Source organism: Furipterus horrens, unplaced genomic scaffold (genome assembly GCF_987537825.1).
Source record: "Furipterus horrens unplaced genomic scaffold, mFurHor1.1.pri manual_scaffold_6, whole genome shotgun sequence".
Taxonomy (NCBI): domain Eukaryota; kingdom Metazoa; phylum Chordata; class Mammalia; order Chiroptera; family Furipteridae; genus Furipterus; species Furipterus horrens.
The window spans coordinates 88,069,438-88,087,367 of record NW_028327176.1 but is presented as its reverse complement, the minus strand read 5'-3'; the positions used below and the strand labels follow the sequence as shown (position 1 = coordinate 88,087,367).

Genomic DNA, 17,930 nt, shown 5'->3' with positions numbered 1-17,930 from the left:
CCTTATGTTCCACTTTGTTAATATAAACCCTTGCTTCCTTCCCTTGACCATGGTTTTGTGTGTACCATATTTTCCTTCATTTCACTTAACATAGCCTTCACTTCTTCCCTTCTGTGTTTGCCATACTCAAGCATATCTGTCAGGTCTGTGAGCATCTTTATCACCAGTGTTTTGAACTCTTCATCTGTTAGGTTGGCTATCTCCTCGTTGCTTAGTTCTCCCACTGGAATCTTGATCTGTTCCCTCTTTTTTGGGCCATACTTTTCTGACTTCTCAACTTGACAGGCTCCTGTGTTTTTATTTGCCTCTATATCTTAGGTTGATCTGTTGCACCTGTTACATTGTTAGGGGCAGAGCCTTAGGATTTTGTCAGTACAGGGTGACCTGTTTCACCACGTTGTGGCCCTATATGTGGGGCAGGGGTCTGAGAGGGAACAGTGTCGCTTGCTCAGCACTTGCCCCCTTTCCAGACACTTCTCCCACTTCCCATATGGGGCTGGTGTCTCTCTGGCTGTTGCCCTGTCTGTTGCCCCCAGAGTGGGTGGAACTGTGGACGTTCTAGAACTGTGGGGGCTCTTTAAACAAATAGACTCTGCTGAGAGACCGGCAGTTTCTTCCGTCACACCAACTCTCACTGATTTTCACAGTCAAAAGCAATTAGGCTTTATTTTCCCTGGCACTGGAACTGTGAACTCTGCAATGTGGTCTGGTGCTGGGGTCACTCCCAAGGTGTCTCTCCTGAGTTTTTTTAATGTGTGACTGAGCTTTCTACTGGCCAGCCACAGCTGCTGCCGTTGCCACCGCCTCCACAGTGTTTCGTCTCCGCCCCTCCCACCTGTCTGGATGAGTATTTCTTCTTTATATCTTTGTTGGACTTTTTTGCAGCTTGATTTTCTGGAACTTCGGGTTGTCTCCAGTTTGAGGTAGTTGTATTTCTTCTTAGTTGTGGAGGGAGATGCAGCGTTTTTACCTAGGCCTCCATCTTGGCCAGAAAAGTCCCCTTCACTGGTTTTTATAGCCAGAAGTTATGGGGACTTAGCTTCCTGGCACTGGAAACCTGTGTTGGGTTATCTGGTTTGGGGCTGGTATCCCTGGCTTCCAAGGTATCCCTCTGATTTTTATTCACCACATGTGGGTGTGGGACTGCCTGTTCCATGTCTACTCACATCTCTGCTCTTCCTACCCATCTGGATGAATGTGACTTTTTTAATTCCTTAGTTGTTTGACATCCATACATCTTGATTGTCTGACGATTCTAGGTGTTATTTATTTTCTAGATTTGCTGTAATTTTTTCTGGGTTGTGCAAGGAGGCGAGCTGTGTATACTTACACCTCCATCTTGACCAGAAGTCTCCTAAGTGTACAGCTTTTTATTGAGGGAAGTTTAGATATATATTGAAAGCATAAATATATACCCTTTGACCTAGTGGAATTCCTATAGGAATTTATCTTATAGATGCACTTGCTGTACGTATATGCTTACTTATGGAAGAATTAAAGCTTTAAAACAAACTCCAAAGTGGACTAGTTACATAAATAGTGATGTTTCTATATCAGGAGACACTTATAAAAAACAGTGAAGATACTCATGTACTGACATAAAAATGTCTTCATGATACTGTGTTGAAGCATTGCAAAGGGCAGTGTATATAATATGCTATCAGTTATGTAAAAACGGGCAAAATGAGAATATATTTTATTTGTATGTACATAAGGAAGTTCTGGAAAGATGTTTAAGAACGTTATATGAACAATTACGTGTGTGTATGTAGGAAAAGAGGGAAGATGTGTATTTTTCACTATGTGAAACTTCCTAAACCATGTGTATATATTGCTTTTTTGCAAAATTAGAATGTTTTGAATTTCAATGATAGTTTCTTTCAGAGGAGCTCTCCTAATTGACTTGCTGGACTCATACTTGCTATCCTTTTGTAACTGAGCAAACCAGGGCTTGTTCATGTGGGTGCCTTGGTGTATGATCCAATAATAGTGTTGAGACAAACGGGTCTTTATTTACGATATTCCAACCTTGCTGGGCTGGGGTCACTTCTGCTTGGATCCCTGTTCTTCCATGAGACCTAGTACTTTCCTTGTTCCCCAAAAGGGCTATAAGTGAAAACCAAGCCCAATAGTTTCCCATTTCCTTAATTGTGCTTAAGCAGGCAGTGCAAACAGTCCTCCAGTCGCTCTAGATGGAGGTACATTTGTGGGTTTTAAAGCCGTTATTATTTCGCAGAAACTTTCTTTTTCAGGATCTGGAGTGTGTTCTTTTTAGCCTTCGTATTACAGTCCAGAAAAGCATGTGCTGTGTTACCCTGGATTATGGTGAAGTACAGGAAAGACGCAAGTCCTAAGAGAGTGTCCTTTTTGTATGTCTTGAGTTCCAAGAGTCCAGATGGAGTCTGGGTCTGCAAGGCAAAGTCCTTGTTGGCTTCAGAGTCAGCTAGAGTGGGCACGATTGGAGCAGCAGCGTGCCTTCTTTCTTACTAGCCCAGGCTGAATGGCCAGATCCTGACTGCAAACTGAATAGGTGCTTGCTCATTGCTGCTACATCATGGCTTCTTTCTTATGGCTGCCCACCCTTCTTTTAAATTCTGACCTGGAACTTCCTATGTGACTTTATTTTTGACTTCTTCCACAATCAGCTACATTTGCCAGTTTCTCCATGTTTTTTACATTCTTTTGGCTGCCATTTTTAGTTAGGGCAAGAGTTCTATCACAGGGACTTTGGGGGAGGGCCTTTACCTCCCTGTGCTAAGACAGAGGTCAGGATACTTTCTGAAAGTCACTGCACCTTTTGCCCAGGGGAGGGAGCATGATTATTAGCTATCTACCAACTTGCTGTAGATGCTGTATTATCTTCTTCCCCATGCCCAACCATGGGCTGTGGAAATTTGGGGATCCCTCCCCCACTTTGTACCCTGTTTCACTTTTGGGTAAAAGGGAAATTTCCTCATGTTATAGCCAATGGTGATACTGTTTGTTGCTTTTTATGTGGGTACTTTGGGATAAAATGGTGCACAGGTTTGTTGGTCTTGGTGTTTTTCCTGTTGTTCCTTAGCCAAAATCACTGGCTCTGAAGATTTACATACCAGGAGCCTTAGGTTCTATTACAAACACTAAGAAACTGGCCTTTTCCTTTGTTTGACAGTTAGAATGATATGCTCTGGACAGGACTGAGGTCTTTTACCTTTTCTCTTTGTAGGAACCTACAAGCAGCAATTGGCGCCTATTATGACTTTGAGAGCCCGAACATCAGTATGCCCTCTATGTCTTTTGTTGAAGATGTCACCATAGGAGAAGGGGAGTCGATACCTCCTGATACTCAGTTTATAAAAACATGGCGGATCCAGAATTCTGGTAAATATATAATGGGCAATTCTCCTTGTCCAGTTTTCTTTTCCTTGGTAGTTTTAGAAATGTGATTATGTAACTCTGAGATTTTTCTTACACATATCCCCTGCTCTAAATTAGGAAGAACAATTTAGGTCTTGATGGCATCTAAACATAATTCAATATTCATTTGATACCAGGAACTAGCCTGTGTGTGGTTGTTCTACTACATCACTTTAGTTCTGCTCTAGTTAATCTTCTAGTTATTTGCAGCAGGCTAGTGGAGGTACAGCAGTGAATAGAAAGGTAGATAGAGCTGTGAGCTCATTTCTTTATAAACCACAAGATGATTCTGTCTGAAATTTCATTGAGATCTCTATCTGAGACATTAATACCCCTTTGAAAAACAGGGTAAGAACTGTGGGGATTTGCTTATAATGGGAAAGATTGAAAAATTGTTTTTTTAAAGCATTTGTTTTGGTATATTGCTGACTTGAATAAAAATTAAAATTAAGCTAACTAATTCTTTGAAATTGTGTTTAAATATGTGTCTGGTAACTGTTAATTATTACCTTTTAATTGTTAAATTTTTTTCTAATGACATTTTAAATTTGAGTGGGCTTAGTATTCTTTGTCCCATGCAATAACAATTTATGCTGATGGGGTGAGGATGCTTTAACATCCTTGTTATTAATGAGACAGAAATTCTGAGAGATAGAAAACTCGGTAAAAGGATATTTAGCTAAAACTTTGTGGCTGTTGGGGAACCCTAGCTAGCAAGTAATCTGATATGAGATGATGTAAAATTCCGGGGGCTCAAAATCTATAAAAGTGACTTTTTATTGACTATTTACTTCTCAGTTCTTTATGTTTCTTTTATGATGGGGGAAGGCTGGCTAAGGTAGACTTTTATATAATAATTAATATACTAATTGTTATTTCTGGCTTATTTAAAAGTAATTATCCCTTGGATAAAGGTTCAGTGTCTCATGGAGAAAACGCACATCATTTGGACTGATCTAGTGCTGGAGATGACTGGGGACATCTGTGGCTTTGTAAAATTTTCATTAGCTTCTTTTCCCTTTTGGTTATAACAGTGTGGCGCATTGTTAGTTTGAAAGGCACGTGGTAATATGGGAAAATAGCCACATTTTCTATTTTTCTTGAAATTCTTCCTTGTTTGAAGTTCGATTATCTTTACTTTGCCTAATTTCTTACTTAGCTTTTTTAATACTGCCTGCTTTTAAAAATATGAAAACAATCTCTTTAATTCAGCTTCTATTCATTGTGTTTCTCTTTTGTATTATTAAAACTGCTGTTACTGATTTTAAAAATGCTTTTGAAACTTACACATGACATTTTTAAATAAGTGACATTTATTTAGAAAGTGAAATATTCAAAAGTTTTATTTAGTTAAAAAAAATTAATCTAAGAACTTGTTTATATATAATGAAAATGGTTGGACTTCCATGAGGTCATTATAGTGCTTTTAAGTATTGAAAGTTGTTAGAGTAATGTTAAAAATATTTTAAATACTATCTTGTTGCAGAATAACCATTTTATATTTTAGAAAACTTCTTGATAACATCAACTCACTAAACAGTTACCTAGGTTAATTGGGGGGAGGGGTGGGGAAGTTGGAGGGGGGTATTGACATAAAATGGCTAGACTGTAAAATCAGAACCCCAAAGAGCCTGCCTTTCACTTTGACTTGGAGAAAGTCTGTGTTGGTGGACCTGGCTGCCTTATCCTATTGTTTTTATATAGTAACACCAGTTTAAAACAGCCTCTGGATCTGCAGCCTTTTTTTCTGTAAATAATATTTTTTGTTCTTGAACACCTCTTGAAAAAATTGGGCAACGGTTGCTAGAGATGTACCTTTCAAAGTACTTTGAACAAATAGTTTTTTTATTCTTCTGGAATTTGTTCAACTAGTTGTAAAGTAGCTTTCTAACTATAAACCATTTGATTAAGGAGAACCTGGCCTCTATTAACTATGTGACAAGTATGTTGTTAGAGAAGAAAAGCATGCATGTGCACTGGTTCTTTGGCACCATTCTAATTTGGCCTGAGTTCTTTCTGGAACTAGAATAGAAACACGGACGTAGGGCAGGCTTTCGCTATTTCTCTTCTGGCTCTCTTACTCTCATTCATAATCTCCCCTAAGAGACAGTGCCCATTAAAACAGTTTCATAAATAATTTTCATGATTCTCTCTGCTGTCATGTTTTAGGCATGCCAGGCACTCAAATATACAACAGATGAGATTAATAGGAACTGCACATAGTTGTCCCAACAGCTTTCCCAAAGAAGATAAATGTCAACACATTGTTTAAATTAAACTACTAATACTGTTTAAATCCTTAGAATTTACACCACAGAAAAACAGAAATGAGACATTTAATGACATAGATGCAAAATCCCATGATCCAAATTTTTGTCACTATTTAAGTGTTAGAAGTGTGGGAAATTTGAGCAGGAATCTTCACATTGGAGTTTAAGGTAAAAATTTGAAACTGTTCCTCTAAAGATGAAAGTACACTATTTTTTACTAACATGTACAGCTAACTTCTAAGTTGTTAACAACCATGCTCTTGTTGTCCAAGTGCAGTGAATGTTAAGCTAAGCATGTAATGATAACTGGTGTTTCTCTGACTTTGGTGAAGTAGTTGTGATTGTTGTATGAGGCTTTAGAGGCATCTTTATTATCTGAACTACATAGAAATCAATATAAAACAAGAGTTGGGAGAAGAACTTGAGAAGGAGTAACTTTCCCCATTTTTCTTTGGCTCCTTAAAATTGTAAATTTTCTACATTTGTCTTCAGTATGATTATAGAGAAGATCATTCTGCTTCATTTATTCGACAAATTTTGTTATGTTCTAGTCACGTTAGGTACAGGGAGATAATGGTGACAAAATCAATGAAGGTCTTTGTTTTATACTGCTTAATTTGAAATGCAGTCTCCAAACTTCTATGGGTTAAAAGAATAGGGGATCTCTCTGTTGTTGTCTTCTGCATTGTTTTTTGGATATTCCTTATTTTCTCCAAACTATTTTTGTAATCAAGTACCTAGTAAGTCCCAGGCTTTCTGGAACCTATGGACTTTGATTTCATTTTTGCCATGCTCTCTATCTCAAAATTGCAAAACAGGTTGTGTTTTTGTTTTGTTTTGGTTTTTTGTTTGTTTTTACTTTTTAAAATAAAATTATATTCCATGATAACTGGAGAATCACAACTTTAATCATATACATGTTTGTGACACTTATCTTGGAAAGTCCTAAAACACAGATTAGTCTATATTCATCCCCCATTAAATCAGTTTGTAACAGCCTTAATTTGAAGCCTGTTGTATTATACTTCTCAAATACTGGTTTCAGGCATACTTAGCCAGGTGGTCCAAATGCTCACCCTTCCTTCTGTATAAAGAATCAGTATCTCTGACTTTTTCAGAGCCACCCTACCTAATGTTTGGAACTATAAGAATTGTATGTCATAGCGAATTATTGGTAACTCTCAGAAGGCAGATGATGGTTCTTCAGTTCATAGTAAATTAACACTTCAGAGCTGAAGGTAGACGTTCTTCCATTTTTTTTCAGGAGGCTAGGTACTACATCAGTAGGGTATCTAGCGTACTAGAAAGATCAGCACTGTAGCTGCACAATTTAACATGAATCATTTAACGTTTTACCAACTAACTCAGTTCTCCCTGGAATAGAGCAGCACTCTCTCTCGTATAGCCGAGAGATCTGACTGTCTCAGTTGCTTGTGCTTGTCTGCTGTGGAGAGCCAAGTATTTCCCACACCCACACCCACAGTCACGGTTTTTCTTATTTTCTTAGAGGTTTATTCATTCAACAAATTTTATTGATGTTCTAGTCATTTTATCATTTAGAGGGAGAAAAGGTGACAAAAATCAATGTTTTTATGTCACTTAATTTGAAATTTAGTCTCCAAACTTTATAGGGGTTTTCATATAAACAGACATTGTCTTGTTACAGGTAGTGTGTGTGTGTCTGTATTTTAAAGAATAATTGTGAATTCAGACCTATAACAGTAGTTTAATATTCCTCTTGGATCTTGGTCTTTAAAAAGACCAACATTTTCCAAGATGCTTTATGTTAGCTGCTGCTACTCCTTTTTATTTTAGTATACAGTAGTCCCTCTCTATATCGTGGTTCACTTAGTGCAGCCTCACTGTATTGCGGGATTTTAAAAAATATTATATTATTTATCACAGATATTTTGCTATATCGCGGGATTTTGTGGTACTGTATACTTACGTTGTTAAAGTTACATAGGTTTAAGAGTATAGAATATGTTTAAGAACATAGGTAGTGTTTATAAACGTGTGGAAAAAGTTAAGGGAGTGGGAAAGGTTAATAAGGGACTGGGAACAGTTTGTAAGTGTGTGGGAAGGGTTTATAAAGCCTTAAAATATATATAAATACTAAAATAAATGTAAGGGTCCTACTTTGTAGATTTTCACCTATCAGGGGGGGTGTCTAGAACATAATACCCACAATAAGTGAGGGAATACTATATTTCATTGATTATGCTGTTACAGTAGTCCCAATTTCTTTTACTTTTTCTCCCCTCCACCTAATACACCCCCTTCCTTCCTTAGTTCATGTCCAAGGGTTGTACATATAAGTTCTTTGGCTTTACCCTTTCCTATATTATTCTTAAGTTCCCCCTAATTTGTACCTATCAGTTATGTTTATTAATCCCTGAACAATTTCCCCATTTCTCCCCCTCCCCCCTCCCAGCTGATAACCCTCCAAATGATCCCCATACCTATGATTCTGTTCCTATTCTGATGATTTGCTTAATTGGCTCTTGTTTTTATTTTTTAGATTCCGTTGTTGATAGTTGTGAGTTTGTTGTCATTTTAATGTTCATAGTTTTGATCTTTTTTTTCTTAAATAAGTCCCTTTAACTTTTCATATAATAATGGCTTGGTGACGATGAACTCCTTTAGCTTTACCTTGTATGGGAAGCATTTCACCTGCCCTTTCATTCTGAATGGTAACTTTGCTGGATAGAGTAATCTTGGTTGTAGGTCCTTGCTTTTCATTGCTCTGAATACTTGCTGCCAGTCCCTTCTTGCCTGCAAAATTTATTTTGAGAAATCAGCTGATAGTCTTTTAGGAACCCCTTTGTAGGTAAGTCTCTTCTTTTCTCTTGCTGCTTTTAAGATTCTCTCTTTATCTTGAACCTTTGACATTTTAATGATGTTGTGTCTTGGTGTGGTCCTCTTTGGTTCTAGCTTGTTTGGGATTCTGTGCTTCCTGGACTTGTATGTCTATTTCCTTTGCCAAATTTGGGAAGTTTTCTTTCATTTTTTTTTTTTTTCATATAAGTTTTCAATTTCTTGCTCTTCCTCTTCGCCTTCTGGCACTTCTATGATTCGGATGTTGGCAAGTTTAAGGTTGTCCCAGAAGTTCCTTAGCCTCATTTTTTTTTCAGTTTTTGTTTCTTCATTCTGTACTATTTGACTGTTTACTTCTTCCTTATGTTCCAATTCATTGATTTGAACCCCAGCTTCTTTCCCTTCAGCATTGGTTTCATGTGGATTTTCCTTCGTTTCACTTAGCATAGCCTTTCCTTCTTCCCTTATACGTTTGTCATGCTTAATTTTGTCTGTCAAACCTGTGAGCATCATTATCACCAGTGTTTTGAACTCTGTGCCTATTAGGTTGGCTATCTCCTCATTGGTTAATTCTCCCACTGGAACCTTGATCCATTCCGTTTTTTGGGCCATACTTCTCTGACCCTTCAATTTGACCACCTCCTGTGTTTGCCTGTGTCTTAGGCAGAGCTGTTGCACCTGTTATGTTGTAAGAGACGGAGCCTTAGGTATTTGTCAGTGCAGGGCAACCCGTTTCATCACGTTGTGGTGCTGTATGGAGGGGAGCAACCTGAGAGGGAACAATGCCACTTGCTCAGCACTCACCCCTTTTCCAGGCACTTTTCCCACTTCTCTTATGGGACTGGGGTCCCTCCAGCTGTTGTTCTGGTTGTGGTTCTCAGAGTGTGTGGGTTTGCGGACATTTTAGGACTGTGGGGGCCTCTAAACAAATGGACTCTGCTGAGAGACCGGCAGTTTCTTCCTCTGCCCCAACCCCCACTGGTTTTCACAGTCAGAAGCAATGAGGCTTTATTTTTCTGAGCTCTGGAGCCATGAACTGTGTGGCCTGGTGTGGGGCTGGTATCGCTCCCCAGGTTTCCCTCCTGACTTTTATAATGTGTGACTGCTCTTTCCTCTGGCTGGCCACAGCCACTGCCTTGCTGCTGCCGCCACCTCGCCACCACACCACGTCGTCTTCATCCCAGTTCCTCTCCTTCTACCTCTCTGGATGAGAATTTCTTCTTTATATCTTTGTTTGTTGTACTTTCATGCAGTTCAAGTTTCTGGTAGTTCTGGTTGTTTTTAGTTTTGAGGTAGCTGTATTTCTTTTTATTGTCGAGGGGGACAAAGCATGTCTACCTATGCCTCCATCTTGGCTGGAAGTCTGCTACTATTCTTGATATAAGACAGATACGCTTTTGCCAGGCTATAAGCCCCAGAAATGAAAAACAATTTGCATTTTATTACTAGTGTATCATCCACAGCCTGTCCACCAGCCGCTGTTGCTCTCTGTAGAGTTAGCTTAAGAGGACTCTTTGGTGACAGTTTTTAAAAGAGGGTATGACAAAACATACTGGCCACTGCTCTATCTGCTACCCCTTGAACCTGCTGGATGTGGGGTGGGGGTCTCTCCATTCAGAGCAACTTAACACACATGAAGGTTGGGAGATGCACCTTTAAAGGGTGGTCCTGATTGTTGGTTCTCCATGCTGAGTCCTTACATAATCCCAAAGCTGAGTCTCTCCAGGGTGCAGAGAGGTGGCTCTTGAAGTCAGCAGTCCGTCCTTGTCCCCTCTCCCTTCCTTCCTCTCCAGCCTCCCTTAACAATCTACTGTGAAACGTGAGGAAGCCAACCCGTTACTTTAGCTCTTAGCTGTGAAATGTGAAATAACTCTGGACGTTTCCCCTCCCCAACCATAAATCCCACTTATCTAACAAAGAAAAAGTTCCCCAAACTGGAACCAGTTCAGTCCAGGCCTTAGTCTGGAAGGAAGAACACCACGACCCTCTCGAGCTGGGACAGCCCAGCAGGACACAATGCTCCATGAGTAGTCTCTCTCTGGAAGTGGGGGAGTGCCATCACTCTGACACAGCAGTAAGAAGGCCAGGCCAGAGGGGGAGGGGGTGAGGTTGAGGTCAGGAGGACATGACCCCCGCCTCCCAGGGCCGCGTCGGCCTGGAAGACCAGAGCTCCGTAGCTAGGTGGCAGCGGTGCCCCCACCAGGTCTTGTGCCCAGTCACACAAGTCTTGGCTACAAATGAGCCTCCGTTTGCCTTACTGGTAGCATCCTGGAGCTTCTCGCACAGGTTACTTCCAGCCCTGTCTCTTATCTGATCTGTGATGGAAAAGACAACACCCAAGCCTTCCATTTTAAAGCAGATGATTTCGTCTAAAAAATTAATTAATTAATTAATTAATTAAAAAATAAAAAAAATAAAGTGGGGAGAAGAAGGAAACATGCGTGACCGGAGACGCAGTGGATGCTGTTCATTATGGGGCTGAAATCTCAGCATTAGAGCTCAGGTTGCTTTTCTCTCTGATTCTCCTTTCAATAGTAAGCCATCATGTATATCAAAACCAGCCTGGTACTTATAGAACAAGGTGAGGCATCCTAGAGTACTATTAGGAGGTAAATTTTAAGCATGCTGTATCTTGCCATGTCTACCTTTTCATAGTGACTTATTTGTATAATGAATGTATATATACTTCAAAAATATGTAGAAGTTTCTGTCTGTGGCAAAAAGGAGTGTATTGGAGAGACCTCAAGAAAAGTCACATCTAGTCACTATGTGGCTACCTATGACTAGTCAGAGCAAGTCAATATATAGATTTCTCATTTTGCATTACTGTAGTTTACATGGAAATAGGTACACAGGAGTAGGTACCAAGTAAGATCTTCCAAAGGAGGAAAGACTTTCTGCCAAAGCCATTTCTCTGTATTGACATTTTGGTCCTTTGTACAAGTATCTCTCAGTGCTATCCCACACAGTTCATTGTGTTGTTATCAGGGGAGTTCACAGCACTGTTCAGATTTTCCCTATTACTGTTTGAAACCTGCACATGAAACTTGAACTTGACTCCTCTGTCTTATATTTATGGTCTTGAGCCTAGGTCTTTTTATAATTAAGGACTCCAGAAGAAAAGTCATACATCAGGGAAAAAGCAGTTTTAAAGTGAAAACATTATCACAGAACTTACTCCTTAAGTGTTTCATCCCCTTGCTTGGATGAAAAAACTGGGGACAGTCAGACAATTTATACTATGAATTTCAGCTTAAGAGTTTAGAGTGAAAATGGGCATGTGTCACCTCTTAGTAGAGAAAACAGTCCTCCAAAGATGTGGCCCTGTCCTTGTTTTCATGGCTCTTCACCTGATATCATTCTTAGGTTCTACATATTTAGTGTGATGTATGGCCTTCCCTGGGGTCACCTGGAAATCTTGAGGAACTGCCTTGCTTTTGCTTTATATGTCTTCTCTTAGGGATAGCTTGTCGGTCAGAGGTTATTTACTCTGATAATTCTCTCTGATCAGTAATATGAGATGTTATATAGTTTACGGATATGTGGGCCAGATTACATGTGTGAGAGACAAAGAGGCCTCTTCTATGGGTTTGTAATGAACTGTACCAAGCAGAGGACCACTGATTGCCTAACATCTTTTTCTTTTGCTTGAACTCAGGAGCCGAGGCCTGGCCTCCAGGGGTTTGTCTTAAATATGTCGGGGGAGACCAGTTTGGACACGTGAACATGGTGATGGTGAGATCACTAGAGCCCCAAGAGATTGCGGATGTCAGCGTCCAGATGTGCAGCCCCAGCAGAGCAGGAATGTATCAGGGACAGTGGCGGATGTGCACTGCTACAGGACTCTACTATGGAGGTGAGTATGTCCTTGTGCAGCCCAGGGTGAAGGAATTAAGGTAACATCTTATCGAATCCCCAGTGTTGCTCATAGAGCCTGTCAAATTACATAACGGTATGGCCTCTTTTAAACAGTCACTCCATGCAGGTGAATAACTTGAATTTAATGACTGGTTGGTTCAGTCTAGTGCTCTCCCTTTTGCACTAGGATTTTAGTTAAAATTTAGTAAATTGTATGAGATATATCTTGCATTTTAAACAATGATTTAGTAATGTTGCTGTTTTCATTACATAATCTAGTAGGTGCTGAAAGAATCCTGAAGACAACCTTTGTTCACAGAATCTCTAGACACAAGTCATTTAAAAAAAAGATAATGCACAAAATGTGCATACTTCCTTCAGTCTGATGACCTGTCAAGCTACTGACACCTCTCAGGACTTCTCTTTATTGCCAAACTTTCTGAACAAAGCAATCTTTACTCACCATCATTTCTTCCCATTTTCCATTCATTCTTCAACCCAATTTCTTTTTTGCCTACTCAGTGAAATGTTTGTTAGTGACTACCCAGTTTCCAGATCTAGCAGTCCTTATACTAACTGACCTATCATTTGGCATCATACTCCAAACATTTTTTGAAATTTGTGCCTTCCTGGAATCACATAATACCTGTCTTGTTTCTGTTCCCTTTCCAAATGTTCTTGTCTGTTTCTTTCTAGTCGTATCTTTGCCTTGGGATTACTAGATTCTCAACTGGACTTCAGTCATGCTCAGTGACCTCATTTACCCATATGGCTTAAACTGTCACCAGTAGGGCATACATGGTGATGCTCAAATTCATATCTGGCTGCAAACTCTTTTTGGAGCACCAGACCTCTGTTTTAACTGCTTATGGACAGAACACCTAGATATTTTGTAGATTTCTGAATTTTAACATCTCGCAGGCAAACTCATATTCTCCTCATCAGCACCTCAGTGAGATGGTCAAGCCAGAAACTTTGGAATCATCTTTTTTTTTTTCTTTTTTGTTCTGTCTTACTATTCTTAATCACAGATCAATCCCTATTGGTTCCACTGTATCTTACATCCTGGAAATCCAAAGAAAAATAAATAGTAAATAGTTTTTGCCCTCAGGGAGCTCTTAACTGGACTCATGACCAGTGGGACCTTTGGAGTTATTTGGAGGTGTCTTGGAATTAATGTTCTCATGTTTTTGCAGACAGTGGAAACCTGAAATATTTTTACAGCCTCAAAAATATTTAATGTTAGAAAAGATGTCTCATAGTGCTCATGTGACATCATTCTTTTCCTAAACCTTTTTATCTACTGTAATAAAGCCAGCTTCTTGGCATGAGGCTTAAAGCTTCTCACGATTTGACCTGGTCTTGTTTTCACTTTCATCTTGAGTCACCTCCTTACCCCCTGCTGCCAGTCCCCAAAGACGCCACTTGCTTTCACTTCTCCATGCTCTTGCTCATGTTGTTTGCATTGCCTAAAATATCTTTTCCCTTCTTTCCAATAAACTCCTACTCATCATTAGGCCTCTGAAATCATCTTTCTCTCCTTTCCCCTTGCTTACTCTTCCTACTACTCCAAGGAAATGCATCTCTTCCTTTTTCATTAAATTACACACATGCTTGTTGTTGTACTTAACACATTGTATTTTAGATGTTTGTTTACTTATCCTTTTCTCCTACTAGGCTGTGAACTATTTGTTGAATAACAAATGAACATGTAATCAGGTATCAGAATGGAGAGAGATTATTTGTCTCTTCCCTCTGGACTCTTTTCAGGCCACCTCTCAAAAATCTTATCTGCACAGTTGAAAGTAGTTTCTCCCACTGTTTAACCCTCATTGCATGATCTCTTTCCCTCTCTCTCCTTTGCCTGTCTTTGGTTCTTTACTTCTTACTACCCAGCTAATTTGATGAATGTCTCATATCATCTTTAAAATTTAAGGTGATACATGTCTCATTTATCTTTGTAACTATTCAAAAAGTTGAGCTCACTGCCAAGCAGAGATTGGCTACTCAATAGCTTTTTAGAAATGAATGTTACATTTATAAGGGAGGGGAAGATAACATATGACTTAAAAAAAAAAAAAATCTGCTTTGATGGAAACATGCTGCTGCTTAATGTTCTCCAGTGCTTAAGAGCACTAGTCTTGTTCCGTGTGTGTGTGTGTGTTTAGTGTTAAATTAAAAAATAATTATCAATATGTGGGACATTAAATTTGTACTTGTAACATCCCTTCAAATTCTAGAAGTAGACAGTGTGTAAATACACTAGCTTTGGAGGCAGTAAAGTATTTGAAACCTTTCTTGGTCATGTAGTCTATGAGTTGTTTGTCAGGACTTTATGAAATCTAAAAGCTTTAAGAGATCTTAATAATTTTACCAGATTTCATGATTTTTCAGGCTTTTTTCTTAATCAGTGAAACACTCTCCTTGATAGTAGCATATATGAATGCGCCGTCCAAATAAGGGGAAAATATAAAAATGAAACTGGTTTTATTGAGTTGAAAGCCTCCTTGGCCTGAGTTTCCCTGCTCCCTGTCGGAGATGACATCCAGGACTCTGGTATATAGTTTGCAAACCTTTTATCTGCTCTAGTATAGAATTTAATTTTACAAACTTACTGTATTTCATTGAATTTAGATTATTATTAACTATAAAAACATTATGATAACAGAGGTGTTAATTGACTGGCAGGAAGTGCATATAATATATAAAACTACAACTATGAACACATGAAATAAAAAAAACCTGCAATGTTACCCATGAGTGGCTCATCCCAATTTTTTTTTTTTTTCCCCTCATTCTTAGCTTCTTAGGTCATTGAGTGTAGTTGATAGTAAGATTTTGGGGTGTAGGAGTAGGCTGCCTGGGCATAAGCTTGGACAAATTAGGTAACTTCTCTGTACTTTATCTTTCTGATTTAACAATAAAACTTGTATTCTTTGTTTTGTTTTTGGTGGGGTGATCTCTTCTGTAATCTTTAGTTCATTCTTATTTTTATAATAACCCGGTGTTTCAGCTCATTTTTCTTTCGCAGAAGAAATTTTTGCTAGATTTAATAATTTACAAATGGGTTCTCTTTCCCCATTTTAGGTTGGTTGTGCTCTCATTCTCTCAACAGGGGTGGTGTTGGGATGTTGTGTGGATAATTCTTCATGATGTGGGCATATTTTTAAGATACCTGGCCCCCTCTCATTAAATACCTGTGACTTAACATGTTCATCTTTACAGCTAGCCCTCCTCTCCCACCACACATATATTTAACCCCTTTGGTTGGGTAGCACTAAGTATTTGATTTATTACAGGGATATTTTAAAGCCCAAACATTTTATCTTCCTTTCATGAATTTTTGCTTCTTAGATAAAAGCAATGTTAACCAGTAATTGCGGTATATCAGGCATTGTATTGGACTTTTTGCATATTGATCACCTTATGGAGGAAGTATTAGCAACATTTTATGGGATGAAGAAACTAAAGACCTGAGATAATTAATGATGTGTCTAAGGTTCAGTAAAAGTTACAAATTATCCATGATTTATAGTTATAATATAACAAAAGTAGTCATATAACTTTTCATTAATTTGGTCTTTACTACTGTATGGGATTCTCAAGGAAACTTTGGCTCCAGGGTATTGATACTTGTTAGGGTTTAGGGAGGAAGTCCTCCATTTCCAGACTGAGTGGAAGTGAAGGAGGAGTTGAGTTTGGCAGGATGTCTGTTAGGTAAGTATCAAGTATTCTCCCAAGGAGTTCTTACCTGCTAGGAGATACAGAGATACACAGTTTCCATAGGACACTTGACGCTTGGGAAGAAGTAAGAGCATGAGTCGTCGTCCCCATTTTAGTCTCGCTACCAATAGTAACATGCCTCCTCTCTTCCTAGCAGAGTGCCTCTTCCAGATATCTACAGAAGAGATTTACCCCTGCACTGTGATAGTTTCTTACAAATCAGAGGGGTCCTAGTTGTGAAGTAAGCTAAGGTCAAGTGATATTCTTTACTATCATGTGCAGATGAGGGCTTCTGCCACTTGAAAAAGCTGTTCTTATTAAGTACTTCACGTGGGTCACTAGGGACATTTCATGTATAAACTAAATACTTACACATTATTCATTTAGTTTTCCGGAGGTTAGAAATGGAACTTCCCTTATTAAGTTCCCAAACTGTAATACAAGGTCTGTCCAGAAGGTATCCAGTCATGTAATATGAAAAATTGAGACATTTATTGAAGAAGATACAAGAAACATTATACATAAGACAATGATGCCTCAGTCCCCTTCAAAGTAGGCACCTTGAGACCTCACAGACAGTTCTCCAGTCGCCATCAGCTGCCCAGTCATATCTTCCTGAATCTCATCAATGGTCTGAAATCTCTTTACTTTCAATGGTAATTTTAGTTTTGGGAAAAGTCAAAAGTCTCAGGGCACCAAATACAGGCTGTAGGGGGACTGAATCACCTGGGTGATTTGGTGTTTCGCCAAAAAACTGCATGAGATGTGGTGCATGAGAGGGCACGTTTTCTTGATGATGCTGTCAATCACCAGTTGTCCATAGCTGCGGCCTCTGAATCATCCTAATAATTTCTGCAGAGGAATGGTTAAGCTTAACGCAAAATTTGATGCAGATTTGTTGCTCTTCTTGCTCAGTTATTTGAATGTGATGACTACACAGTACACATGCTGACTCAACGGCTACCACCCCCCACTGACTAGTACAGAGAAGTCATCATCTAAGCTGATTGTGACTTGTAAGTGCAATTTTTTAGAAGAGACATTCAAAATATAAATGAGATCTGAAATCCTTAACTATTTTTATGTTTTAAGGTCTGTATTATGTTTATAAGGTGACAGGCTATTTCAGCTTCAGAGAAGGAAGCCTGTCTTTGGTTGTACTGCCACCAAGGGATAGTGATGGTTTAGTGGCCATGTCGAGGTAGTTCTTAATGAGTCAGAGGCAATGTGAAATGGCTGTACTGTTAAGATTAACCTCTGACATGCAAATATGTGGGTCCTGAATCTCAGTGGAGCATAGAATATCAAGAAATCAGATGAAACAATGATCCATCTATAAAGCATAGTAAAAAAAAATACTTGCGTGTCTAGGTAGGAAGCATCAGATGTTTTAATTATTTGAAGTTCAGTTGCAGGTCATCTTAAAGTGTGCTGTTAGTGCTAATACTGTTTGTTTTATCAATACTTTTATTTCTCCGTAGGCCAAATAACTATATAAGAATTTGGTAGAAGGGCAGTAATATAATTTGAAAGCAGCATTTTTTTCTTATGGTAACTACAGCCGTTTTGTTAACAGAAAATTCTTTGCTCTGAAATGTTAGGTTGCAAGGATTCTGAATTTTGTAATTGACAGTTCTTTAAAAATGTTTGAAACAAAATATAATTATTAAAATATTAATATGCTTATTGTTTAAAAAAATAGTTTTAAAACCACCAACCATTTTAAAGACTAAATACTTAGACATAATTTGCTTTAAATATATATCAATAAATATATATATATATCAATAAATCCACAAACAACAAGTATTGGCAAGGATGTGGAGAAAAGGGAACCGTTGTGCACTATTAGTGGGACAGCAGATT

At 38.7% G+C, this 17,930-nt stretch overlaps 1 protein-coding gene across 3 annotated transcripts in view; it reads left to right on the top strand.

Moving 5' to 3' along the window:
* Positions 1–17,930, top strand: part of ILRUN (inflammation and lipid regulator with UBA-like and NBR1-like domains) — a 123,800-nt gene that overhangs the window by 48,681 nt on the left and 57,189 nt on the right. For all 3 annotated transcript variants that reach the window (XM_090282249.1, XM_090282250.1, XM_090282247.1), the window contains exons 2-3: positions 3,206–3,360; positions 12,142–12,339. In XM_090282249.1, coding sequence (XP_090138375.1) covers positions 3,206–3,360; positions 12,142–12,339 — 353 coding nt within the window. The remainder of the gene's footprint in view (positions 1–3,205; positions 3,361–12,141; positions 12,340–17,930) is intronic.